Below are 26,361 nucleotides of genomic sequence, written 5' to 3'. Positions count from 1 at the left end.
CTTGTTTTAGAGTTAGAATCTCTAGGAACACATAAGACATTTATACATACAAGGTCTAGTCTGTTTTACAAGCTTTATTAAAGTTACAATTAAAGTTACCCAAGCACATAGAAACTCTATAAAGACCTATGCACCAGTTACAAATATAGTTATACTCACATCTTTAACAATAGCGTTAAGGTCTGATGGGTCTCTCATGGCTCGATCATTTGTAGAGGGATTGTTTCTGCTGGAGTCTCCAAGAGGGAGCTCAGTTTTCCCTTTTTATAATGTGGTTCTGTCTACACCTACATTATGTGCATGTCAACCCTCTTTTTTCTTATTGGTCTGTGTCCCTGTAATGGGGTTGCACTCACCTCTTGCAAGTGCTCCCCTGGCTGAGTGCATGTCCCTGCACTGTCTCGCTACCTGTTTGTGGTGGGTCTTCACTGACTCAATCCTTCTGCCAAGTCATACGTGTTGTCAGTAGCTACCTGTGTGGTGCTCTGCTCTTGTTCGATGATGATAACGGTCGGCTGTGTGCATGTTCCCTCTGCGTGCTGCCCCAGCTCTGCGCAGATAGCTGACACAGCAAACCCCAAGAGAATCCCCAAAGACCACAAGACTCTAGTAAGGTACGAAGGAACCTGAGCCAGGTTTATGGTCAAACAAAGCACAATAATAATTTTCCTATAGACTCTACAGGACATACTACGAATATTACCCCCTGGCAATGGACACAGCTCAGTCAGTGACGGGACACTTCACTGCCCCCTAGCCTGGCCAAAGATGTGCACTCTGGGACTTATTTTTATACAGTTACAGGACAGATCACTCATCCCTACTGACATATTGAGGTACAGCCCCTTGGCTCATTAGGGTGCTGTCTCCCCCTTTGATCATGTTATTTCAAACAGATCTTATCGATCATGCTGTCTTTTGACCCTGTCTTTAAGATGCACCTGCCTGTTCCTTGTTATCTCTGTGGAGTGTTCTGATGCCATCTTGGCACAAGTTCCTCTTATTAGCAACTTATGTGTGGATGCACCTGCTTCTAGCAGCCCTCTTCTTGCCAATTTCTGTGAGTTGGGCCTGCCTCTGGCTCACAGCCCAGCTTTTGCTTAGCAATGCCTGGAAGTACTTTGGTTCAGGCTTCAGGCCTCAGACGGGGCCTTTAATACAAGAGTTTATGTTTCGGGGCCTGTCTGTGAGATAAAAGCAACACAAAACCCTTTCAGGGTACAAATCCAACAGCCTCTCTCAGTGCCCTCTGTTATGTTTCTCTCAGTTTGTCCTTGCTCCAGAACAGAGCAGTGCCCCAGGGCTCCTCCCCTGAAGGCAATATCTTTGGCCTCTCAGGGTCTATCTAGCCTCAGCACTTCAGCTGGGTCACTACAGTTCAGTTCCCCTTCTGGGGTTCCTCACAGTCCAGGCCACTTTCTCAGTAGCTGTGGGGACAGGACCCAGGCCCACCTCTACTCCAGGTCCTAGGAAAGGGACCCTACAGATAACAAGCATCTGCAACATCCCTTTAAATAAACTACATTACTACTATAATTCCCTGGGTCACTTCATCATGGCTCCCACATATGCTCCACCACCCTTATCTCAGGGCCTTGTTCTCATAGAGGCCCAGCAGCCAGCCTAGAACACCCTCAACTCTTCACCAGCTCTAGTAAGGAAAAGGAACTGTTCTCTCAGTCTAGCCCGGCAGCTCTTCTTATACTAGCCTGCTGGGCCCTGGTTGGCTGCTTCCCACACAGCCACTCTAGGCAGCTCGGAGGACCTCTCTACTGCCCTTTTCTGAGGCAGGATGTGCAGGGCCACAAGGCCTCCAGCAGGGGGCCTCAGGACCTAGTCCACCCTATCACAGGCCCCTGGAAACTTAAGGGACTCCAATTTTCTATAGGCTGTGCAAGTTCCCTTTATTCTCATTAGCATTAATGCACAACCTGTATTCTGTGGTTAAGACATATGTTGGAGACAGATGCACCTTTACGGTATTTTTATTACATTAATCTTCTGGGTAATTTTTTGCAATATTACCTCTTGGTCGGGGGTCTAGCCATTTCGCCGCCCCAAGCACGGCGGCACGCCACGGGGGGCGCTCTGCCGGTCACCGGTTCCACGGTTCCGGTGGAGCTCCCGCAGGCGTGCCTGCGGATGCTCCACCGAAGCTGCCTGCCGCCCTCCCCGCGACTGGCAGAGCGCCCCCCGCGGCATGCCACCCCAAGCATGCACTTGGTGTGCTGGGGCCTGGAGCTGTCCCTGCTCTTGGTACATCTTTTCCCATCATTTTAGGGCATCGAATTATTTTTCGGTCCCTTATTTATGTCATAATTTCTTGTGCAGTTATGTAGTAAATATGCAGGTGCCCCACTCAATGTCCCCCTCAGCTTGCGGCCACCTGCTCTGATGCCTCCAACAGCTGGGCAGTAGAGCCAACCATCCTCAGGGCAGCTGCTGAGAGGCTAAAAGCAACTTCCCCATGAGCACGGCTCAGCTCAGCTCAGAGCAGAAGGGAGGGCTGGAGCAGGGCACAAACAGGCTTGTAGACTGGGGGGACCTTGCTGAGATTCTCTTCCCTTCTCAGCAGGGGCGGCTCTAGACATTTTGCCGCCCCAAGCACGGCATCATGCTGTGGGGGGCGCTTTGTCACTCGCCGGTCCCACAGCTCTGGTGGACCTCCCGCAAGCGTGCCTGTGGGAGGTCCACCCGAGCCACGGGACCAGTGGCCCCTCTGCAGGCAAGCCGCCGAAGGCACCCTGCCTGCCGTCCTCCCAGCAATCTGCAGAGCGCCCCACCCCGGCACGCCGCCCCAAACACGCGCTTGGCATGCTGGGGCCTGGAGACGCCCCTGCTTCTCAGGTTGGGAGTACCAGCTCATTTGCAAACCCCCAATGCATTGTGCATTATGCATGGTTTCTGTAAAGGGAAATCGTGTCTTACTAATCTATTAGAGTTCTTTGAAGGGGTCAACAAACCTGTGGACAAGGGGGATCCGGTGGACATAGTGTACTTAGATTTCCAGAAAGCCTTTGACAAGGTCCCTCACCAAAGGCTCTTACGTAAATTAAGCTGTCATGGGATAAAAGGAAAGGTCCTTTCATGGATTGAGAACTGGTTAAAGGACAGGGAACAAAGGGTAGGAATTAATGGTAAATTCTCAGAATGGAGAGCGGTAACTAGTGGTGTTCCCCAAGGGTCAGTCCTAGGACCAATCCTATTCAATTTATTCATAAATGATCTGGAGAAAGGGGTAAACAGTGAGGTGGCAAAGTTTGCAGATGATACTAAACTACTCAAGATAGTTAAGACCAAAGCAGATTGTGAAGAACTTCAAAAAGATCTCACAAAACTAAGTGATTGGGTAACAAAATGGCAAATGAAATTTAATGTGGATAAATGTAAAGTAATGCACATTGGAAAAAATAACCCCAACTATACCTACAACATGATGGGGGCTAATTTAGCTACAACGAGTCAGGAAAAAGATCTTGGAGTTATCGTGGATAGTTCTCTGAAGATGTCCACGCAGTGTGCAGAGGAGGTCAAAAAAGCAAACAGGATGTTAGGAATCGTTAAAAAGGGGATAGAGAATAAGACTGAGAATATATTATTGCCCTTATATAAATCCATGGTACGCCCACATCTCGAATACTGTGTACAGATGTGGTCTCCTCATCTCAAAAAAGATATTCTAGCACTAGAAAAGGTTCAGAAAAGAGCAACTAAAATGATTAGGGGTTTAGAGAGGGTCCCATATGAGGAAAGATTAAAGAGGCTAGGACTCTTCAGTTTGGAAAAGAGAAGACTAAGGGGGGACATGATAGAGGTATATAAAATCATGAGTGATGTTGAGAAAGTGGATAAGGAAAAGTTATTTACTTATTCCCATAATACAAGAACTAAGGGTCACCAAATGAAATTAATAGGCAGCAGGTTTAAAACAAATAAAAGGAAGTTCTTCTTCACGCAGCACACAGTCAACTTGTGGAACTCCTTGCCTGAGGAGGTTGTGAAGGCTAGGACTATAACAATGTTTAAAAGGGGACTGGATAAATTCATGGTGGCTAAGTCCATAAATGGCTATTAGCCAGGATGGGTAAGAATGGTGTCCCTAGCCTCTGTTCGTCAGAGGATGGAGATGGATGGCAGGAGAGAGATCACTTGATCATTGCCTGTTAGGTTCACTCCCTCAGGGGCACCTGACATTGGCCACTATCGGTAGACAGATACTGGGCTAGATGGACCTTTGGTCTGACCCGGTACGGCCATTCTTATGTTCTTATTAAAAAGCCTTTCTTTGAGCATTGCAGTGTCCATTGAAAGATGCACTAATTGCTGTTCAACTGCTCTTCCGGGGAGTAGGCTGTACAAAACATGGATCCCTAAAACAAAAAATTTCAGAAGATCCCCTTATTCCCCCCATAAAGTCATCTTACTCTGTGCAAAAGTTCTTCCTCTCCTGGTAATCAGGGATGCTGGTGAAACAGTTTTTAGATAAGAACCATCAAATGAAACAGCATCAATATACAGTCCAGAGAATACCACACTCCTTGTTCTTTTCCTCCTGTGCTAATGCTTTTATTCTAATTTCTGTTTATGTTAGGGGGAGTTTTTCAGAGTGACTGAAACTTTTGTCTTTTATTTAAGATTTCCATAGAGCTGAACCTTTATGAGTTATATGTAATTTCGGAAGCCTCATTTCAATGAGGCAAATTATTGTAAAAAGTGGGTACATTTTTATTTGATGGCTATACAATAATTCATGACAGCCCTGAGTTAAACAGTTGGTTTTTATAAGCCATTGAAGGAAATACTTTTAATTAACAAATGTTAGGGGTTTTTTTTAGCATAGGGATTTATGCAAATTCTAAAGAAATAGGTTTTTTTTCCCCCTATAGAAAAAGCCAATTTCACTTAAACTTCACGCTGCTTTTCAAAGGTATTGTTTGAAAACTGACTAGTTCAAAATGAGATTATGAAACAGTAAGATTGAAAAAAAAAAAAAGCAGTTCCAAAGACACAGAAAAAAATGTGTGTTCCTGAAAATCATTTTCGCAGTGCAACAAGCCTAACCACCCCTTTTTTAATTTTCTGTTTTTTAAACCAATCGCCAGGGGAGAGCGCGAACGCAGTCCCCCACTACCACAAATTATGCAGTCGAGTTTCCCGCATTTGGGGAAATCGCAGGGGTCAGCACACCCGCAGTGCAATGGATGAGCCTCACCCTGGGAAAACCACCTTCGTGATCATGGTATCTCCCCTGCCAGGTAAGTATGAGATCCTACCGCCCGGCCGCCGCCCGCCCTCGCTCGCCCCACACTTATAACACACGGGGCGGACCGCCGCGCCCCGACCGCCGGCCTCGCCCACACCGGCCCCCACTGCCGACAGCTGCCCCGACGCGGCCCCGGAGCCCCTCCCTTCTCCACGCCGAGCTCCCGGTGCCAAAGTCGGGCCCTGCTGGGCAGCCTGCGTCCGCTCCCACAATGCTCTGCTCGCACACAGATCTGCATACCCGCGCCCGCGGCTCCGCCCCTCCGCTCGGGCCCCTCCCCCTGCCCGCCCGGGCCGCCGCTCTTGAGTGCCCTATCGTGGTAGCCGGGTCCCGTCCCGGGAAGCCAGGCCAGCAGAGAGACGGCGTGGCCCACCTGCTGCTGGGGAAAGAGCGCAGCTTGCGTTTTGCTTCTCTCGCTCTCTCTCTCTCCCCACCGGAAGTTGGTCCAATACAAGACTGACCTCCCCTGCCTTGGCTCACGTCAGTGTCTCCTCAGGGCAGAAGGTCGGGTGTTGTCAGCCGCTCTCCAGAAACTGGACGGCCACTCGATCCCTTTTGTTACCTGCCAAGAGGAGAGGACGTGACCAGATTTGGGTGCTAGCAGAGGGACCTGACAAGCTCCTTTTTTTTGGCAGTGTTGAACATGCCAAGGCACTGTCAGATTCTGGATACTCATCTGAATGTAACGCCTAGCGCTCAGCTTTATTTCTGTTTCTTAGCTCTTTTGGGCCATCAATCTTTGGTCTGACCCGTAGGATCCCTGCATTAGGAGAGATGGCTAATTAATGTAGGGTGACCAGATGTCCCGATTTTATCGGGACTGTCCCGATATTTGCTTGTTTGTCCCGCGTCCCGACCAATGTTAGGTCGGGACACTGGACAAACAAGCAAAGGCTCCGGAGCCCAGAAGGGCTTGCGCCCTCCCCCGCCCTGACTCTGCCCCCTCCTTCCCCCATTGGCTCCCTCCCCAAATCCCCGCCTCTTGCCAAGCATGCCATGCCCAGGAGACGCAGGGGAGTGTGGGGCCGGGGTGAGTGTGAGTCTGGCCTGGCCCCGAGCAGGCAGGACTCGGTACCTGAAGGGAGAGTAGGGGGGCGGCCCGCGGGGCCAGGCAGCGGCTGTTCTCCCCACCTGGGCAGTAGGACTCGGGAGCAGCCGCTGCTGCAGCTCCCACTGCCGCGGGGGGAGGAAGCGGCCAAGCACGTGGCGCTCAGCGGCTGCGGCTTTGGCGCCCGGGCCAGAACCCCCCGAGCCCGGGCCTGCTGCAGGGACCCAGCAGCGCGCACGCTGCGCCCAGCCCCTGGCCAGTCGCGTCTGGGCTGGCTGCCCGGCTGGTGCAATCCCGCAGCGGAGGCATCGGCAGCCCAGCCCCATTCGTTCTCCTGCGGGACCCAAGCGGGATGGGGGGCCTGGGGCCTGCTGCCCCCACTCCGGGGCCGCCCGCGGGATTGCACCAGCTGGGCAGCCAGCCCAGACGCGACTGACCAGGGGCTGGGTGCGCGCTGGGTCCCCGCAGCAGGCCTGGGCTCGGGGGGTTAATGGGAGCTAGAGCCGCAGCCGCCAAGCTTGGCCAGCGGCCGCTTCCTCCCCCCGCGGCAGTGGGAGCTGCAGCAGCGGCTGCTCCCAAGTCCCGCTGCCCAGGTTGGGAGAACAACCGCCGCCTGGCCCTGCAGGCCGCCCCCTACTCTCCCTCCAGGTACCGTGCCGGAGTCCTGCCTGCTTGGGGCCAGGCCAGACTCACACTCACCCCAGCCCCGCGCTCCCCTGAGTCTCCCGGGCCTCCCTCCAGCGCTTGCGGAGGGAGGAGGAATCGGGGGTGGGGGATTTTTTTTTTTTGCTCTGCCGCCATTTTTTCCCCCTCTGTCCCTGTCCCCTCCCCCCCATGTCCCGATATTTGACCTGGGTGATCTGGTCACCCTAAATTAATGAGACCATAAACCTTGGAAATCAAATGAAACCTGAAGTCCGTAGAAGACCTCGAAAGGCCCTTGGGGGGTGGAGTGTGAGCTGAGGAAGAGTTCCCTGCACAGCTTACCTCTCCAGTCTCGTTTTCCTGTCCTGAGCGCAAAGGCCAGGCAGCAGCTCCAGGTAGGGAGGGGATACCATATGTGTGCAGTGGTTAGACAGGAAACAGCAAGGAACTGGACTCGTATGGAGTGAAACTGTAAGCATCTTCTGTATGCCTGATGACTGCAGGTTTGAGAGCGTTATGTGGGAAGTGGAGGCTTTGGTTGGGCTTTCAGAGGAAATGTAATGGACAGGCAGCAGAAAGTGGAATCCCAGGTTTTGAAACAATCCTCCACTAACACACCAAACAGCTCAGGTCTAGTTACTCATTCAAAATTAGAATAAAGTTACAGCAAGATTTCGTCATAAATGAAGTAAAACCCTAAAGATTTCAGAACACAACTGCTATAAGGAGCCACGAGGGAAGCAATAGAAAGTCAACCTTGTCTAAGAGAAAGGCAGTTAAACAATTTCTCTTTTTTAAAGCAGCATAATCTCCCCAAACGGAAGGGCACTGTTCCCGGAGAAGGGTCCTGGAGAGGGTTTTCCTCGTTGGTGCCGGCCATCCACCTCCCCAAAAGGCGGGAGCTAGGTCAACGGAAGAATTCTTCTGACCAAGGCGCGGACTGACGTAGCCGCGCCGATTTACGTTCCCCGTGCAGCCCAGGCCCGAGGGTCGGTGCATGCTGAACAGTTAAGTCAAAACAGCTCTGTCCATCAGGGGTGTGCAAAAGGGAAAACCCGCTCCTGGGCGACGCGGCCACGCCGCCCTAACCCCCAGCGTAGCTATGGGCATTGGGGGAGGCGGTGGGTGGGCATAAAGTGACGGAAAGACCTCCTCCAGCACGGGGTTTTGACAGCCTAGTCTCCATAGCACAGACAGGGTGGCAACCAAGAGACAGGAACAGACAGCGAAAGTCAAAGCAGCCCCAGGGCAGGGGGCGAGGCTGCCTGTTGGACGAGGAGACCAGGTGGGACAGGCGTTTTGGACAGGCCGTCCTCCAGTCAAAGGAGGAAGAGCCCAAGAAGGAGGGCCAGGCAAGAAGCTACAAGCAGGGAAAGAAGCAGAGCAGGCAGGCAGCTCCCCTTAGAGCCAAAGAAGACACCAGTCCAAGCCCCCCCAAAAGCAGACTAGAGAGCAGATCAACTGTAAAAGAAAGCAGAAAGCCTTACAAAACCCAAGTAAAGATTCAGAGCTGAGCTTTGCTTTTCCTCTGTTTGCTACCTCACAAGAGGGAACCATAAAGGTGCCCAGAAATACAGAGCCTGTGGAAAAGAACAGCCCCAAAAGCACAAAAGAAAAACTGCTCTCTTTGGTGTTAGCTTAGTAGTGCACAAAGCATAACCAAAACACTTTCAGTCTTCTGTTTTTTTAACCAATCACCAGGGGAGAGCGCGAACGCAGTCCCCCACTACCACAAATTATGCAGTCGAGTTTCCCGCATTTGGGGAAATCGCAGGGGTCAGCACACCCGCAGTGCAATGGATGAGCCTCACCCTGGGAAAACCACCTTCGTGATCATGGTATCTCCCCTGCCAGGTAAGTATGAGTTCCTGCCGCCGGCCGCCGCTCGCCCTCGCTCGCCCCACACTTATAACACACGGGGCGGACCGCCGCGCCCCGACCGCCGGCCTCGCCCACACCGGCCCCCACTGCCGACAGCTGCCCCGACGCGGCCCCGGAGCCCCTCCCTTCTCCACGCCGAGCTCCCGGTGCCAAAGTCGGGCCCTGCTGGGCAGCCTGCGTCTGCTCCCACAATGCTCTGCTCGCACATAGATCTGCATACCCGCTCCCGCGGCTCCGCCCCTCCGCTCGGGCCCCTCCCCCTGCCCGCCCGGGCCGCCGCTCTTGCGTGCCCTGTCGTGGTAGCCGGGTCCCGTCCCGGGAAGCCAGGCCAGCAGAGAGACGGCGTGGCCCACCTGCTGCTGGGGAAAGAGCGCAGCTTGCGTTTTGCTTCTCTCGCTCTCTCTCTCTCCCCACCGGAAGTTGGTCCAATACAAGAATGACCTCCCCTGCCTTGGCTCACGTCAGTGTCTCCTCAGGGCAGAAGGTCGGGTGTTGTCAGCCGCTCTCCAGAAACTGGACGGCCACTCGATCCCTTTTGTTACCTGCCAAGAGGAGAGGACGTGACCAGATTTGGGTGCTAGCAGAGGGACCTGACGAGCTCCTTCTTTTCGGCAGCGTTGAACATGCATAAACCTTGGAACTCAAATGAAACCTGAAGTCCATAGACGACCCTGAAAGGCCCTTGGGGAGTGGAGTGCGAGCTGAGGAAGAGTTCCCTGCACAGCTTACCTCTCCATTCTCGTTTTCCTGTCCTGAGCACAAAAGCCGGGAAGCAGCTCTGGGTAGGGAGGGGATACCATATGTGTGCAGTGGTTAGACAGGAAACAGCAAGGAACTGGACTCATATGGAGTGAAACTGTAAGCATCTTCTGTATGCCTGATAACTGAAGACCTCCTCCAGCACGGGGTTTTGACAGCCTAGTCTCCGTAGCACAGACAGGGTGGCCACCAAGAGACAGGAACAGAGAGCGAAAGCCAAAGCGGCCCCGGGGCAGGGGGCGAGGCTGCCTGTTGGATGAGGGGACCGGGTGGGACAGGCCGTACTCCCGTCAAAGGAGGAAGAGTCCAAGAAGGAGGAACAGGGCAAGAAGCTACAAGCAGAGAAAGAAGCAGAGCAGACAGACAAAGGCAGCACCAGTCCAAGCTCCCCCAAAAACAGACTAGAAAGCAGAAGCAGAGAACCTTATCAGCCACACGTAAGGTTTCAGAGCTGAGCTTTGCTTTTTGCCACTTGCCCCATCACAAAAAGAAACAGCACCTTCAGAAAAAAACCTGCTTTTGAGAAAGCTTTGCAGTGAATCAAACATAACCATCCCATCTTTGGTTTTCTGTTTTTTCAACCAACCACCAGGGGAGAGCGCGAACGCAGTCCCCCACTACCACAAATTATGCAGTCGAGTTTCCCGCATTTGGGGAAATCGCAGGGGTCAGCACACCCGCAGTGCAATGGATGAGCCTCACCCTGGGAAAACCACCTTCGTGATCATGGTATCTCCCCTGCCAGGTAAGTATGAGTTCCTGCTGCCCGGCCGCCGCCCGCCCTCGCTCGCCCCACACTCTCAACACACGGGGCGGACCGCCGTGCCCCGACCGCCGGCCTCGCCCACACCGGCCCCCACTGCCGACAGCTGTCCCGACAGGGTTCCGGAGCCCCTCCCTTCTCCACGCCGAGCTCCCGGTGCCAAAGTCGGGCCCTGCTGGGCAGCCTGCGTCCGCTCCCACAATGCTCTGCTCGCACACAGATCTGCATACCCGCTCCGCGGCTCCGCCCCTCCGCTCGGGCCCCTCCCCCTGCCCCCCCGGGCGCCGCTCTTGCGTGCCCTGTAGTTGTAGCCGGTCCCGTCCTGGGAAGCCAGGCCAGCAGAGAGACAATGTGGCCGACCTGCTGCTGGGGAAAGAGCGCAGCTTGCGTTTTGCTTCTCTCTCTCTCTCTCTCTCTCTCTCCCCACCGGAAGTTGGTCCAATACAAGAATGACCTCCCCTGCCTTGGCTCACGTCAGTGTCTCCTCAGGGCAGAAGGTCGGGTGTTGTCAGCCGCTCTCCAGAAACTGGACGGCCACTCAATCCCTTTTGTTACCTGCCAAGTGAAGCTGAGTGCACTGGCAGGCAGCGCCGTTTGAAGAAGTGGAAGACTGGACAAATGACCAGGGAGGAGAATACAAATATTGCTCAGGCACACAGGAGTGAAATCAGGAAGGGCAACTCACGCTTGGAGTTGCAGCTAGCTAGAGATGTTAAGAGTAACAACAAGAAGGGTTTCTTCAGGGATTTTAGCAACAAGAAGAAAGTCAAGGAAAGTGTGGGCCCCTTATGGAATGAGGGAGGCGACCTAGTGACAGCAGATGTGGAAAAAGCTAATGTACTCAAGGGTTCCCCCCCCCCCCCCCCGCCCCGTCTTCACGAACAAAATCAGCTCCCAGACTGCTGCACTGGGCAGCACAGCATGGAGAGGAGGTGACCAGCCCTCTGTGGAGAAAGATGTGCTTCGGGACTATTTAGAAAAGCTGGTTGAGCATAAATCCATGGGGCCGGATGTGCTGCATCCAAGGGGGCTAAAGGAGTTGGCGGGTGTGATTGCAGAGCCATTGGCCATTATCTTTGAAAATTCATGGCCATTGGGGGAGGTCCCAAATGACGGAAAAGGCTAATGTAGTGCCCATCTTTAAAAGAGGGAAGAAAGAAGGAGGATCTGGGGAACTACAGGCCAGTCAGCCTCACCTCAGTCCCTGGAAAAATCATGGAGCAGGTCCTCAAGGAATCAATTCTGAAGCACTTAGAGGAGAGGCAAGTGATCAGGAGCAGTCAGCATGGATTCAGCAAGGGCAAGTCATGCCTGACTAACCTAATTGCCTTCTGTGAGGAGATAACTGGCTCTGTGGATGAGGGGAAAGCAATGGATGTGTTCTTCCTTGAATTTAGGAAAACTTTTGATACGGTCTCCCACAGTATTCTTGTCGGCAAGTTCAAGAAGTTCAAGAAAGCTGGCTAGGTCATCGGGCTCAACGGGTAGTGATCAATGGCTCCACGTCTAATTGGCAGCCGGTCTCAAGCTGCGTGCCCCAAGGCTCGGTCCTGGGGCTGGTTGTGTTCAATATCTTCGTTAATTATCTGGAGGATGGCGTGGACTGCACTCTCAACAAGTTTGCAGATGACGCTAAACTGGGAGGAGCGGTCGATACGCTGGAGGGTAGGGATAGGATACAGAGGGACCTAGACAAATTAGAGGATTGTGCCGAAAGAAACCTGATGAGGTTCAACAAGGAGAAGTGCCCAGTCCTGCACTTAGGACGGAAGAATCCCGTGCACTGCTCCAGACTAGGGACTGAATGGCTAGGCAGCAGTTCTGCAGAAAAGGACCTAGGGGTTACAGTGGACGAGAAGCTGGATATGAGTCGACAGCGTGCCCTTGTTGCCAAGAAGGCTAACGGCATTTTGGACTGTATACGTAGGGGCATTGCCAGCAGATCGAGGGACGTGGTCGTTCCCTTCTCTTCGACGTTGGTGAGGCCTCATCTGGAGTACCGTGTCCAGTTTTGGGCCCCACACTGCAAGAAGGATGTGGAAAAACTGAAAAGAGTCCAGCATAGGGCAACAAAAATGATTAGGGGGCTGGAAGACATGACTTATGAGGAGAGGCTGAGGGAACTGGGATTGTTTAGTCTGCAGAAGAGAAGAATGAGGTGGGAGTTGATCGCTGCTTTCAACTACCTGAAAGGGGGTTCCAAAGAGGATGGATCTAGACTGTTCTCAGTGGCACCAGATGACAGAACAAGGAGCAATGGTCCCAAGTTGCGGTGGGGAAGGTTTAGGTTGGATATTAGGAAAACCCTTTTTCACTAGGAGAGTGGTGAAGCACTGGAATGGGTTCCCTAGGGAGGTGGTGGAATCTCCTTCCTTAGAGGGTTTTAAGGTCAGCCTTGACAAAGCCCTGGCTGGGATGATTTAGTTGGGGATTGGGTTGGACTAGATGACCTCCTGAGGTCCCTTCCAACCCTGATATTCCATGATTTGAAGCTGTTCCCGTGTATCAAGGTGAGCTGCAGCTCAGCGAACCCCAAGGATCTGAGCGAGGCAAGCTACTTTGCAGCAGAGGCAGACCAAGCAACAGGTACAACGCGGCATCGCACCCCGGCCAGCAGATAGAATCTCATGTCCGAGATCCCGGCTCCTGTTACTTTGCAAAGTGTGTGCGTTTGCTCCGGGTTTTAGCTGTGGGCCAAGTGCCCTCTGGCTTCTCGTCCGGGCTCCGTCCTCCATGCGCCTGGGCATCAGCAGGACTGTCTCAGGAGAGCAGCTGCCGCATCCCAATCTCCGCCCAGCCGGGGAAGGAGCAGAGGCAGCCCAGAGAAAAGACACATTTATAACGCCGATTTACGTTCCCCGTGCAGACCAGGCCCGAGGGTCGGTGCATGCTGAACAGTTAAGTCAAAACAGCTCTGTCCGTCAGGGGTGTGCAAAAAGGAAAACCCGCTCCTGGGCGACGCGGCCACGCCACCCTAACCCCCAGCGTAGCTAAGGGCATTCGGGGAGGCAGTGGGTGGGCATTAAGCGACGGAAAGACCACCTCCAGCACGGGGTTTTGACAGCCTAGTCTCCGTAGCACAGACAGGGTGGCCACCAAGAGACAGGAACAGACAGCGAAAGCCAAAGCAGCCCCAGGGCAGGGGGCGAGGCTGCCTGTTGGACAAGGGGACCGGGTGGGACAGGCGTTTTGGACAGGCCGTCCTCCCATCAAAGGAGGAAGAGCCTGAGAAGGAGGGCCAGGCAAGAAGCTACAAGCAGGGAAAGAAGCAGAGCAGGCACGCAGCCCCCTTAGAGCCAAAGAAGACACCAGTCCAAACCCCCCCAAAAGCAGACTAGAGAGCAGATCAACTGTAAAAGAAAGCAGAAAGCCTTACAAAACCCAAGTAAAGATTCAGAGCTGAGCTTTGCTTTACCTCTGTTTGCTGCCTTACAAAAAGGAACCATAAAGGTGCCCAGAAATAAAGAGCCTAGAAAAGAACAGTCCCAAAAGCACAGAAGAAAAACTACTGTCTTTTAAGTTAGCTTTATATTGCATGAAGCATAAGCAAAACACTTTCAGTTTTCTGTTTTTTAACCAATCAACAGGGGAGAGCGCGAACGCAGTCCCCCACTACCACAAATTATGCAGTCGAGTTTCCCGCATTTGGGGAAATCGCAGGGGTCAGCACACCCGCAGTGCAATGGATGAGCCTCACCCTGGGAAAACCACCTTCGTGATCATGGTATCTCCCCTGCCAGGTAAGTATGAGTTCCTGCTGCCCGGCCGCCGCCCGCCCTCGCTCGCCCCACACTCTCAACACACGGTGGGGCCCGACTCGGACCGACCGCCGGCCTCGCGCACACCGGCCCCCACTGCCGACAGCTGCCCCGACGCGGCCCCGGAGCCCCTCCCTTCTCCACGCCGAGCTCCCGGCGCCAAAGTCGGGCCTTGGTGGGCAGCCAGCGTCCGCTCCCACAATGCTCTGCTCGCACACAGATCTGCATACCCGCTCCCGCGGCTCCGCCCCTCCGCTCGGGCCCCTCCCCCTGCGTGCCCGGGCCGCCGCTCTTGCGTGCCCTGTCGTGGTAGCCGGTCCTGTCCCGGGAAGCCAGGCCAGCAGAGAGACGGCGTCGCCCACCTGCTGCTGGGGAAATACAAATATTGCTCAATACATACCTGAAATTATTTTCTACAGTATGCAAGGTCTCAGCAAATCACTAGTACTAAAAACATATGAAACCAAACAGCAAGATGAATACAGGCCACACACTAGCCCCCGTTGGAAGAACATCTCACTAATACTTTGAGCTCTAAATAAATAACAGTATTTTTTCTTCTCGAGAGAGGTTCCATGTAAAGAACCCGTAGAGATGTCTGAGCAATGTAACCATTAGCACAACTTCAATTCATGAATCACCAGCGCTCTGGTTTTTTTCACAATATAAGCTCAGAGGGGCAGCCCGCAAATCCTCCCCCTTCTACAGCCTATTGCACTGGCCGGCTTGAAGCCCGAGTTTTACCATCGGAACCAGGATCTCTGGGAGCAAATCTAGCCCATGGACCAGGGACGCAGGGCACGATGCGCAATGCATTATGGGTATTCAAATAAGCATCCACTGTAGGTCTGAGAGCACCGGGGAGCCCGGGCGTCTGAGCTGCAGCTGCAGCCCCTGTTAATTATTCTCCAAGGTCTTAAACAGCTCTAGGCGGGGCGCGGCTCCCGGGATCCCTGCAGCTGCTCCGGGAGCAGCTCCGCGCATTGGTTACCCGGGGCTACGCAGGAGACGACCCCGGGCCCGGAGCCTGCTGGTGCCGGGCTCTGCACTTCGGGCGGTGCAGGCGGGCTCGGGGCGCTGGCTACTCCGGGGTTCCCGCGGAAAGGGCCGTTGCAAGGCCCGCTGAGCCGCCCTGGGCAGATGTCGGGGCCGGATTGGCCATTGCTCGGAGCCTGCGGGGGATCTCGCCCCACCCCCTGTGGTTAGAGCAGCCTGCCCGGGGGCAGCAAAGCGGCTGGGCTTCGCTAGCCTGCAGCCACCGCACAGCTCATTAACCCACCAGCGGAGACCCGGGGTAGAGCTGGGGAGCACCGACAAGCCTCCCACGTCAGAGGAAAGCCCTGTAGGGGTGCAGTCTGGCATTGCACCCGGCTGCTTCGTCTGTTCAAACACCTCATCTCAGTCTCCACCCCCTCTAGGCTTCAGCTTCCTGAAGGCAAAAAGAGACCCCTAATAAAAAGCTACCTCAATGTTCATTCTAACTTCCCCATAAAAAAATTAACACAGAAGCCAACCAATTTTGATGATATAAATTATAACAAAAAAATTTAGCATGTGTTACATTCGACTTTTTTTTTTTGCACATAACAAGGAGCAATTTCATCAAAATTAAGCTTGAAAAAAAAACAGAAAGAAACGCAAAAATATTTTTCTCTACAGAAAACTTTAACAAAAAGCAAAATATTTGTACCCGAAACAGTATCAATAAGGTGCCTCCAAAAACACCACCAGGGCTAAAGCACTACGTTTTGAAAGCAGGGTGACGCGAGATAGTGCTGAGCGAATCAGGGAACTGTACATCAAAATAAGGAGCCTATCAGGTCCGGCTTCAAGCACAAAAATCTGCCGCAAGATAATCAAAAGGAAGTTAGGACCTAAAAAGGAAAAGCAGCTGTTATAGCAGGACTGCTTCCATTTTACATCTTTTCAGCTACAAATTGGAGTTACAAACCTAAAATGACGAATGAATTACCACAAATATAGAAAAAACATGGGGAAAAATGCCACTAGTTGCAAGCGAATTCTTTGGTTTACCTCATTTAGAACAACCATACACACTACTACGAGTGCTCTCTTTTCTATCATAAAATATGAACAGAAAATCTGTAGATCAAGGTAGAGAGTGTGCGAAAAAAGAACCGCGACTGGGGATTGGTTAATGTCCTGAATATGAAGGAATACAGGAAAGAACCGACAACACTCGAAGAACTACCAGAAAAACTTTCATAAATACTAAATAACTCCTTACAGATCTTGTGTGGGTTAGAAACTAAAAAAAATAGATAAAAAGAGCTGTCTGTACTCTACTTAACAACCATTAAAAAACCAAACAAAAATTACTAGCACAGTGAATTTGTGACCAAAGTGTCGGGTCACTGCTAGTTGTCAGAAATAAAACAGCAAAACAAAAACTTTCTTACAAAACATCAATCTATTTTTAACAACAAAGGGTAGCTTCACCGAAGTGAAGCCTCAAAAAATTGACTAGAAACTCATAAATGTTCCTCTCCACGGAAATCTTTAGTAAAAGGCGAAAGATTTATACGATATGAAGAGAAACCAGAGTATACTTACCGCTTGGCAGAAGAGGTGTGGAGGCAAACGCGAGTACTCATCAGGTCAGGGTGACTACCTCACAGCCCGCTAAACCGCTAGCTTTTAGAGAAAATGGAATTGAACCGATTTACAGACCGACTTTGATCATCGGAACCGGGGACACAGGGAGCAAAACCAGCCCCTTGACCAGGGACTCGCTTAAGTGCGCGCAATGCACTGTGGGTATGCAAATAAGATGCTCCGGCCCCTCCTCCCTCAAAGGAGTCTTTTCTCCGGGCTGCCCCTGCTCGTTCCACAGCTGGGCGGACATTGGGATGCAGCGGGGGGTGGGGAAGTTGCTCTCCTGAGACAGTCCCGCTGATGCCCAGGCACAGCTTCAAACGGCGCTGCCTGCCTGTGCACTGAGCCTCACTTGGCAGGTAACAAAAGGGATCAAATGGCCTTCTAGTTCTGGAGTGGCTGACAACACCCGACCTGCACTGATGAGAAACTGACGTGAGACAAGGCAGGGGAGGTCTGGTGGGGAGAGAGAAGCAAAATGCAAGCTGCACTCTTTCCCCAGCAGAAGGTGGTCTACAACACATGATATTACCTCCCCTGCCTCGTCTCTCTAATCTCCTGGATTCCTGGGACTGGACCCGGTAACAACTATACTGCATGCAAGAATCTGAAGTGTTATTTAAATCAGGTTACAAAGTGCCAGATCCCACCAGGGGGCTGGTGCTTTTTTTGCTGCCCAGCCCTTTCTTTGCTGCTCAGCCGGTTTTTAGTTTAGGTAACTAACCTACAGCTAGAATTGTTGATGAAAGTGTGCGTTTCCAGGCCTGGAGAGAATTTGAATGGGGCTGGAAGATCACTGCTCCATGTCTCCCAATAAATACAGGACAATCAAAGGTTAGGAGCTAATATGGAAACACTAAAGGCCAGATGTGTTTAATTTGTGATTTCTTTTTACATCAAAAGGAGATGGCATCACCTCCATATAAACTGAAGCCAGGGCATGCCTTTCAGGGCATAGAATCATAGAATATCAGAGTTGGCAGGGCCCTCAGGAGGTCATCTTGTCCAACCACCTGCTCAAAACAGGACCAATCCCCAACTAAATCATACCAGCCAGGGCTTTGTCAAGCCTGACCTTAAAACCTCTCAGGAAGGAGATTCTACCACCTCCCTAGGTAACCCATTCCAGTGCTTCACCGCCCTCCTAGTGAAAAAGGGTTTTCCTAATATCCAACCTAAACCTCGCCCACCACAACTTGAGACCATTACTCCTCGTTCTATCACCTGGTACCACTGAGAACAGTCTAGATCCATCCTCTTTGGAACCCCCTTTCAGATATTGAAAGCAGCGATCAACTCCCCCCTCATTCTTCTCTTCTGCAGACTAAATAATCCCAGTTCCCTCAGCCTATTTCACTCTATTCTACAGCCCAGGTCACACAGGCCTCTTAGCCACTTTCATACGAGCCTCTCATGCAAAGTGCTAGACCAGAAAAGATGGGGGACTATAAAGAACATTTCACCTTCAATTTGTTTAAAAGCAACACAGATCCTGATGAAACCGTGACTCTTCAGACAGTGCCACCACATGCTCAGCCCTCACTCCCTGAGAAAGGGCCACACACAGTCTTGGAGATTAGAACCTGTCCTGGCTTTTACTGCTGTTAGCATCTGGGGCTGTCAACCGTTCCTGTGAGATTTTTGCTCATGGAGGGAGTGTGGCAGGCTATTAGCAGGAGTTTCCCTGGGGTGTGTAAAGATATTCCCGAGGTGGGAGTGTTCCTGGGGCACGTCACAGGGTTGCTACCAAGGCCTGGAGGACAATGTTTGTACATGGGGCTGTTCTCGCTGCCTTGTGGGGAGCCGGGCCTAGTCCCGGCTGTTCTCCGGGCACACGGGGGTGTCTGTCAAAGGGGCAGTTATTGGAGAGGGGGGTGTTTCTGGGGTATGGGGGTGTCTGTCAAAGGGGCAGTTATTGGAGAGGGGGGTGTTCCTGGGGCACGTGGGGGTGTCTGTCAAAGGGGCAGTTATTGGAGGGGGGCTGTTCCGGGGGTGCATGGGGATGTCTGTTGAAGGGCAGTTATTGGAGGGGGGCTGGTCCCGGGGTGCACGGGGATGTCTGTTGAAGGGCAGTTATTGGAGAGGGGGGTGTTCCTGGGGCATGGGGGTGTCTGTCAAAGGGGCAGTTATTGGAGGGGGGCTGTTCCCGGGGTGCACGGGGATGTCTGTTGAAGGGTAGTTATTGGAGAGGGGGGCTGTTCCCAAGGGTGTCTGTCTATCGGGCCATTATTCAGTGGGGGCTGTTCCCAGGGCACGCGGGGGTGCCTGTCTACGGGGCAGTCACTGGAGACGGGGGGGGGGTCCCGGGGCACGCGGGGGTGCCTGTCTACGGGGCAGTCACTGGAGACGGGGGGGTTCCCGGGGCGGAGCCGTGGCCCGCACTGTGGCAAGGGGCAGGCCCAGCTCCATCATTCGAGGATCACGCCCTGGCCCGGGGCGACAGGGGGTCTCGGCGGGTCCATCCCCCCGGCCTGGGGGGGGGTCTGTCCCCAGGGTGCAGGGGCGCGCGGCCCGCCCGCCACGTGGGCCGTGCCCGGGGCCTAGGAGGGGGGACGGGAAGTAACCGCTGCCAGCGCTCCCCCCCTTCCCTCCGGAACCTACGTAGTCCCCGAGCTATCACGTCAGCCGCACGTGCGTGGGTCGCCGGGGGATGTCGTAAGTCAGTGGCCCTCCCGGGCTCGGCAGCATGACGTATACGTCTCGCGAGATCTCGGCCCCACAAACCGCCCCGTGAGCCTTTGCGGCCCCTCTTTGCAGCCGGCGCCGCTCGGGATGGGTGAGTAGGGCCGCGGCTCCGGGCCTGCCGCCATCCGTCGCCATCCGCCCGCAGGGCCGGCGGCGCGGGGCCGGGCGCGGCGTGGGGGGTGCCGCGGGCCTGCGGGCTGGGAGGAGGGAGGATGCTGGGGTCCAGCGCGGCGGGGGCTGGGGCGGGCCCGCTGCCTCCTCCTGGGGGTGGGGGTGGGGGTGGGGCTGCAGCCCCAGAGCTCCCCCTCCCCCGTTTCCTCCGGCTGTGGGGCCTTGCGGGTCTGGAGCCCCCGCCGCCGCCTTCCCCGCCCCCCGGCTTGGGGGGCCCTGCAGCGGGCGTGAGGCCTCAGCGCAGCCGGACTCGCCCTGCACCCAGGTGGGTGTGAGCGCGGGCTGGGGTGCAGGGCTTGTGCTCGCAAAGGCCCCAGTCTGGGATGGGACAGTTTCCTTTGTTGCCATGTGCTGGGTTTGCTGAACGCTTCGGGGAGGGGGGGGCTCTTGAGTATCCGTGATGAAGCTTCTCTAATTGCTGCATTAGACCGAATGCACCATGTGGAAATCAACCTTGGAGAGCTGAGTACTCAGAGCCTTGCTGATGTACAATCGGGCGGGCTCGTCTGCCTATCTGACCTGCTGCTTTTTGGTTTAACCCAGGTATCTCTAGGGACAACTGGCACAAGCGTCGCAAGACTGGGGGCAAAAGGAAGCCCTACCACAAGAAGAGGAAGTATGAGTTGGGGCGACCTCCCGCCAACACCAAGGTGGGGGATTTGGCCGTTGGGGATAACTGGATGTTGCTGCCCTAGCCAGCTTTGAAAATGCTGTGTTCATTTCTGGCTTCATACTGCAGTGATAAGGGCTTGTGAAAATGCCCTGCTTTCTCAATCCGTACTCTTAATTTCTGCCTGTGCTCCTCTGAGCAGTGGCACTTCCCCCCTGCCTGTGGGATTTCAGCATTACATCGGTTCAGAGTGTTAGTGGGTTAGATGGCAATTGGAGTGATGAGAACTTCACCTTAGGTGGGTACTATGGACCGTTTTGGTCGCAATTATGGCACCTGCCAATGCTAGGATCTGTCATAGTTACACTGACCATATTGCCTTTCAACCTGAAACTCACTGTCTGCCCTTCCCTGAGGCTATTGTTTTGTTAGCAGCTCTGTTTTTGTTGTTGTTACAGATTGGCCCACGCCGAATTCACACAGTGAGGGTTCGTGGTGGTAACAAGAAATATCGTGCTCTGCGCTTGGATGTTGGCAACTTCTCTTGGGGCTCTGAGTGTAAGTAGAAAGATGAGACTGCGGGCCTTTCGCATCTAGAAAGCGACTGTGTCTTTTTCTCGCTGTGTCAGCCATCCGTGCTACTGCTGGACTGGAGGAATGATACAAGCAAACAGCTTGGATGCTGATCTTCAGCAGTGTGGTTGTCTGTACAGTGTTTGGTTCTGGAGCAGTGTGAATAATGATGATAACTTTGACCTTAGGTGGGCTTATTAGAAGTCTTGGAGGCCTCTGTAAAGCTCACAGTGATAGGAATGTCATAGTTACACTGAGTGCATTGCTCGCAGACGCTCTCCTCTCAGGCGGGGAGCAGCTATCATGGAGTTTTCACATTTAAAAACAAATGATGATTGTCAAATCATTGGTGATGATTTACAGCTTTCAGCAGAAAGTGCTCCCTGTCCCCAAGTGTTTATCTAAATAAAGTAAGAGAAAACAGTCAAGGAGAAAGGAGAATGTGAGGTCCTTGATGGTTTGCTAGAACAAGTGGTTTTGAAGGAGAATGCCCTGCAACAGGGTTGGAGGGTGGGGGAGAGGTTTTAAAAAGGAGTAAGGCATTAAGGTGAGAGGAGGGGGATATACAACCCTTCTACTGCAGTCATCAGTACTCCTGGAGGCAAAGAGTCTTTTGCTTGTGCCATGTTGAGACCAGTGGACTCCAATCTTGGCTGTCTTTTTGGATGCTTCTGTAATACAAATAATAAATAGTAAATCTGGTGCGGGTTAATGATGACTGAAAGGTGGCTTGTCTGACATGAGATAGAGGGGAAATGGTCTCTTTCCAGTTACTAGTGGAGAAGTATCCGTACTGTGAAAATCCCCATCCCTTGTTAGCAATCTCAGCGGGGAGGCCAAAAATTGAATGCCCTAACCAACAGGCATGAGCCAGCCCTGCTGAGCAGTGTGGGGAAAGCCAGCATTGCTGCTGTGCTTGTCCTGTGGACAAATTATAAAGACTTGAGTCCCCAGGGATGGCAAACTTATTAAAGCAAAATGACAACTACCATAAAATTGTGGTTTACCCCACTGTGGAGTGATCTGTGATCTCTAGAGGCCTGTGGAGGGTGGGAAACCTAGCTTGCTGCTCGAATTCTGAAATAAAGTCTTAATCCTGCAAACAGAGTGTAGTGCTTTCTGTGGGGGGAATCCCATTCACTTCCATGGGGTTGATTACCCATGGTAGGAAGGATTCACAGGATTGGGCCTTGACTCTCTGCATTTGCCATTTATGCAACTTGTGTGGTAATAACCTTCAGATGAGAAGTTTGATGTCCACAAATGAGACCGGGGAGGAGGAGGATTATACTCCAGCATGGTCCTGTGCATCTAGTGCTTTATTTAGAGCGTGTGTAGCCTTCCATTTGCAGGTCTCTTTCCTGAACCCATATAGGCTACACTGGGAGAGGAGAGGATATACTGAAAATACTTGCCAAGTAGTTGGAGGATAAACTTCTGAAGAGGCGTGGCTCCCAGCATGGATTGAGCACTGAAGATGCTGTGTTGTCTGCTTCGCATGTTTATGATGCATCCATTGTAAAAGCTTGTCTGGCTTGTGTGGAGTTTGTTTAATTCCCTTGTTTTCCAAGGCTGCACCCGCAAGACCAGAATCATTGATGTGGTCTACAATGCTTCCAACAATGAGCTGGTGCGGACAAAGACCCTGGTGAAGAACTGCATCGTTCTCGTTGACAGTACCCCATACCGACAGTGGTATGAAGCCCACTATGCCTTGCCTCTCGGACGCAAGAAGGGCGCTAAACTGGTACGTGCTGGGCTGAGAAATTTGTTCTTGATGCTATGTGAATCATGCCAGTCTGCCTGCTGGGCAGAGATTGCAGAGTCTGCACTGTGTCCCTGTCTTGCTTAATACCAGTCACTGCTGTCCCTTCTGCTTAGCAGTTTTAAACAAAGTATCTCAGAATCGCATTCCAGACCAATTCTAGCTTTTTGAGATGTTCTCATTTGGAGTCACATGGCCGTTCCAAAGGGAATGTTGGTTCCTTAAAACCGTTGTTCCACAGAGCCATCCCCATGGATTTTGCACCCGGCAGAGTTAGATTAGTGGAGGGATCTGCCCCGAGAGCTTCCTTGGTCTTCTGATGATGATAACTTTGTCCAGTTCTGCTACTGAATGGAGAGCGATGACAACTTGTGACGCTGAAGAAGACTTTGCAGGGGCAAGTTGGGTCCTCACTGCAGGGAACAAGCTTCTGCTTTTAGAGCAGATTCCTGCATGTTAGTCAGTTACATAGGAATTTGGGTCCTGCCTGCAATGGTGGGTTTTTTTGGGGGTGGGGGGGTGGGTTGGACTGTTCAGTTTATTGTTGGATAGTGGGTGAAGGTTGGCCTGTTCTCATTGTCTGATTGTTTGGAGACACATTCAGATCATTACTCCAGTCTGTGTGATTGGGGGAAGGGAGATTAAGTTGATTTTTGGGGAGGAGGGTAGTTCAGACTTCCAAAAGGACAAACCGTAGAAAGTGTTTCATGTGCCTGTGTAGTGCATATCCCTTCCGGAGCCTGATCCCTGGCCCTGTCAACAAACTGCAAAGGCTGGATGGAGTTTGTAGTTGCATTCATGCCTCGTATCTAAGGGTTTTGGCTAGCAGAGGTTGCCTATTCTATGTGCACGGACAATGACTAACAGCAGTTATTGCTGGGAGACGGGGGGGACAATTGCTTTCACTCATTCACTGTCAGTAGCCACCTCTCCTACCCTGTGTTCTCCACACGCGATCAGGCATGTTTTGGGCTAGGACTGTAACAAAAAGGTAGACAGCTATACAGTTAAACGCAGCCTATTCTCAGTCCTTTCTTTGGCTTTGTTTCAGACTCCTGAAGAGGAGGAAATCTTAAACAAAAAGCGTTCAAAGAAGATCCAGAAGAAATATGATGAGCGGAAGAAGAACGCCAAGATCAGTGGCCTCCTGGAGGAACAATTCCAGCAGGGAAAGCTGCTTGGTGAGTCCCCAGGGAGGGAGAACTCAGTGGACTATACAGGGACAAAGAGAAGGTGCCAGAGCAGAAGCTATTCTTAGTGTTTCTAAAATCCTGTCTGAATTAGCCAACCTGATAAAGCCATGCAGAGGTGCAGATTGAAAGTGATGGGGGAGTTAATCGGTTTAAGTAGGCTTGGCAGAACTTGATTTTTATAATTTTGACAGTTATCTGTGTTTGTTTTTAAATATTTTTATCTATTTTAAATTTTTCACAGTTGCAGGAAATTATGGGGGTGTTAGCCCCTAGTAATTATTTAATGACCGTAGATGTTGAGATTAATTAAAACACAAATTATGAGCATTATGTGTCAAAATCTACCAAGTAAATATCTTTAAATCAAACTGTTAAGAAGTTCTAAAATAGCGCTAGCTGGAAATGTCGCTGGAAATGTTTGTTTCATCAGCTTGTGCTTGTATGGTGAAATGGACATCTACCGATTTTAAAAAAAACAAACCCTTCCACGCCTAGCTGTAAATGTTTTTACTGGCTATTAGCCACAGCTTTCCTTTCATGTATGTGGATTCTGGAGGGTCCAGCAGTTTTGGCCTTGGTGAAAAGGAAAAATTTTCCACGTCACAGCTGGCATGTTTGTTCAGTTCCTGGAATTGCTCAGCCCTGGCTAGTGATCATTCTCTATAAACCTTTCTCTGGTAAGACTTGCCAGTGTTGTGAAAAGCCTAAGGCCAGGTCTGCACTACAGACCTGTATCGTTCTAACTATGTCGCTCGGGTGTGTGAAAAATCCACACCCCTGAACAACATATTTATACCAACATAACCCCCGGGGTAGATAGCGCTAAGTCAATGGGAGAAGCTCTCCTTTGGCTTAGTAGTGTCTTCAGTACTGTGCTGAAGACAAGCCCGAAGGCTGCTTGTGCATCCTCTGTGCGGTGAGCAGCTTTCTTAGGTGAAAGGTGTTACTTGTTAAGCCTATCTGCCGTTGTGCATGGGTGGCCTCGTATTCTGAAGTCTTCTGGTGATGAGAACACTGTCCAGTTCTGCTACTGAATTTAAATGATGACAATTGGAAATCTGAAGAGGACTTCACTAGTGCATATCTTCCCCTCACACTTGCATAGCCCCACAGCTGTGCCTGAGTAGGATCCTTTCAGGGAGATGCTCACTAACATATTGATTTGTTTGAATAGGCCAAGAAAGGTTGACCGTAGAGGGCAAGAAAGAGTCCAGCTTGTTTGAATGGACACTGTGATGTGAGAGTCCGTAGCAATGTAGCTCCTGTTTCTTTTTCCCTGACCTAATGACTGACTTCTCATTGCAGCTTGCATCGCCTCCAGACCTGGACAGTGTGGCCGAGCAGACGGCTATATTCTGGAAGGCAAGGAACTAGAATTCTACCTGAGGAAGATCAGGGCCAGGAAAGGCAAATGAATGTACGATACACAAGTAAAAGACCGAATAAAAACCCCTGAGTCTTGTTATAAAAGGGTAGTGTGCTTATTTGTGTGGGGAGTGAGGCAGGGCTTGGGAAGCTCCTTTCTCCTGCAAAGACTTGAAAGCAAAGGGGCTATAATCAGGACTTTCTGCTCCATGCTTTCAGCCCTAGGAAAGCGCTGAACCTGCAAGCCCCAGTGCTAAGATAGGACCTAGCAGGAAATGTGTAGGAGCGACTTAATGGGGCAAACACAAGTGTGGAGAAAGGGGGGTTGTTAGTGGCTTGGTTTGTGCAGCAGCTCGTAGTCTGCACCATTGATGTAATTCTAGCTGTTCTAGATTGCCGATGTACGGGGTGTTTCTGATACACGGCTATGTTTGCTGTAAATGGGGATTGCTAGACTGGAGCAGACCTGTGGTCTATCTAGTCTGTTCTGTCTCCTGTACTTGATTCGTTACAGGAGGTGTTAATAACCTGTAGCTGCTAACCCAGTATGGCACCAATGGGGTCTTTTTACTGGGTGCTGGGAAAATCTCCATTTGGAAACATTTCCCGTTTTGGACACTGGTTCCGATCTGTACATTGATTTACATTTTATACAGAGAGCTTTGGCTAATAGGGTTTATTTAAAAGAGACCTGCTGACTTGTTTTCCTTTCAGACGTCCGTTTGTGGAACAGCTTAGACACTGCGACATGAGAATCGATAGCCAGGCATCTTTTTTTTTTCCTCTACCCCCATCACTGTTATCTGGACACTGTAACTTCTATTGTAGCAGGTACAGTGTGCTATTAACTCTCAAATATAACTTTTAAAATCTTACTCAGCTGTTTCACTCAATATTCTGCAGCTGTGAGTGCTCTGTAGTGCTCCTCCGAACGCCACACACCCAGTACGTATTTTGAACTAGTACATTTAACCAACATTTACGGTTTCCTGCTTGGTCGAGAAGTTACTCTACAATTTCAGTTGGTTCTATTTCAAGTTAGCCTTTGGGTAGAACTGGTGCTGCACTGCTGAGTGGCTGGTTGGTCTCCTCCTTGACCTCCTGAGTCTCATTACAGTGCAAGATGAACTCCCTTCTAGCAGAAGGGCCAGGCTATTTCAGTGGTCTGTCTCTTTTGATAGTTGGGTACAAACTTCCCTTTCTCTTCACCTACCATCCAGTGGACAGGAGGTTGCTGTCAATTGCGCATCTGAGGTGCCAGACCCT

The 26,361-nt window shown here is 51.8% G+C and overlaps 1 protein-coding gene and 10 non-coding genes across 11 annotated transcripts; 6 read left to right on the top strand and 5 right to left on the bottom strand.

The window, feature by feature from the left end:
* Window positions 1–5,099: 5,099 nt before the first annotated feature.
* On the bottom strand, window positions 5,100–5,263 carry LOC120371192. The gene has a single exon (XR_005584191.1). It is a non-coding gene; the product is annotated as a U1 spliceosomal RNA (small nuclear RNA).
* Window positions 5,264–8,654: 3,391 nt separating this feature from the next.
* LOC120371191 lies at window positions 8,655–8,818 on the bottom strand. Its single transcript, XR_005584190.1, has one exon. It is a non-coding gene; the product is annotated as a U1 spliceosomal RNA (small nuclear RNA).
* A 1,367-nt stretch (window positions 8,819–10,185) lies between these two features.
* LOC120371190 lies at window positions 10,186–10,349 on the bottom strand. The gene has a single exon (XR_005584189.1). It is a non-coding gene; the product is annotated as a U1 spliceosomal RNA (small nuclear RNA).
* Window positions 10,350–13,943: 3,594 nt separating this feature from the next.
* Window positions 13,944–14,107, bottom strand: LOC120371189. The gene has a single exon (XR_005584188.1). It is a non-coding gene; the product is annotated as a U1 spliceosomal RNA (small nuclear RNA).
* A 2,462-nt stretch (window positions 14,108–16,569) lies between these two features.
* Window positions 16,570–16,685, bottom strand: LOC120371202. The gene has a single exon (XR_005584198.1). It is a non-coding gene; the product is annotated as a U5 spliceosomal RNA (small nuclear RNA).
* A 2,671-nt stretch (window positions 16,686–19,356) lies between these two features.
* Window positions 19,357–25,195, top strand: RPS8 (ribosomal protein S8). Its single transcript, XM_039485969.1, has 6 exons — window positions 19,357–19,509; window positions 20,133–20,239; window positions 20,658–20,757; window positions 22,344–22,519; window positions 23,589–23,718; window positions 25,036–25,195. Exons 1-6 carry the CDS (start codon window positions 19,506–19,508, stop codon window positions 25,143–25,145), a joined length of 627 nt encoding a protein of 208 aa, XP_039341903.1. The 5' UTR covers window positions 19,357–19,505; the 3' UTR covers window positions 25,146–25,195.
* LOC120371213 lies at window positions 19,978–20,062 on the top strand. The gene has a single exon (XR_005584208.1). It is a non-coding gene; the product is annotated as a small nucleolar RNA SNORD55/SNORD39 (small nucleolar RNA).
* On the top strand, window positions 20,470–20,575 carry LOC120371216. Its single transcript, XR_005584211.1, has one exon. It is a non-coding gene; the product is annotated as a small nucleolar RNA SNORD46 (small nucleolar RNA).
* LOC120371214 lies at window positions 22,851–22,923 on the top strand. The gene has a single exon (XR_005584209.1). It is a non-coding gene; the product is annotated as a small nucleolar RNA SNORD38 (small nucleolar RNA).
* Window positions 24,727–24,797, top strand: LOC120371215. The gene has a single exon (XR_005584210.1). It is a non-coding gene; the product is annotated as a small nucleolar RNA SNORD38 (small nucleolar RNA).
* A 961-nt stretch (window positions 25,196–26,156) lies between the features above and the next one.
* Window positions 26,157–26,288, top strand: LOC120371228. The gene has a single exon (XR_005584223.1). It is a non-coding gene; the product is annotated as a small nucleolar RNA SNORA35 (small nucleolar RNA).
* The last annotated feature ends 73 nt before the right edge of the window (window positions 26,289–26,361 follow it).

This window comes from Mauremys reevesii, linkage group 8 (genome assembly GCF_016161935.1).
Source record: "Mauremys reevesii isolate NIE-2019 linkage group 8, ASM1616193v1, whole genome shotgun sequence".
In the NCBI taxonomy this organism is placed as follows: Eukaryota; Metazoa; Chordata; order Testudines; family Geoemydidae; genus Mauremys; species Mauremys reevesii.
Note: the sequence above shows the minus strand (reverse complement) of the source record. Positions and strands in the feature narration are given on the sequence as shown.

Excerpts from the sequence above, each read along its gene's own strand:
- RPS8 (XM_039485969.1), top strand. Across the intron at positions 22,520-23,588 it reads GCAAGAAGGGCGCTAAACTG|ACTCCTGAAGAGGAGGAAAT; the intron begins GTACGTGCTGGG and ends GCTTTGTTTCAG. Across the intron at positions 23,719-25,035 it reads CCAGCAGGGAAAGCTGCTTG|CTTGCATCGCCTCCAGACCT; the intron begins GTGAGTCCCCAG and ends TTCTCATTGCAG.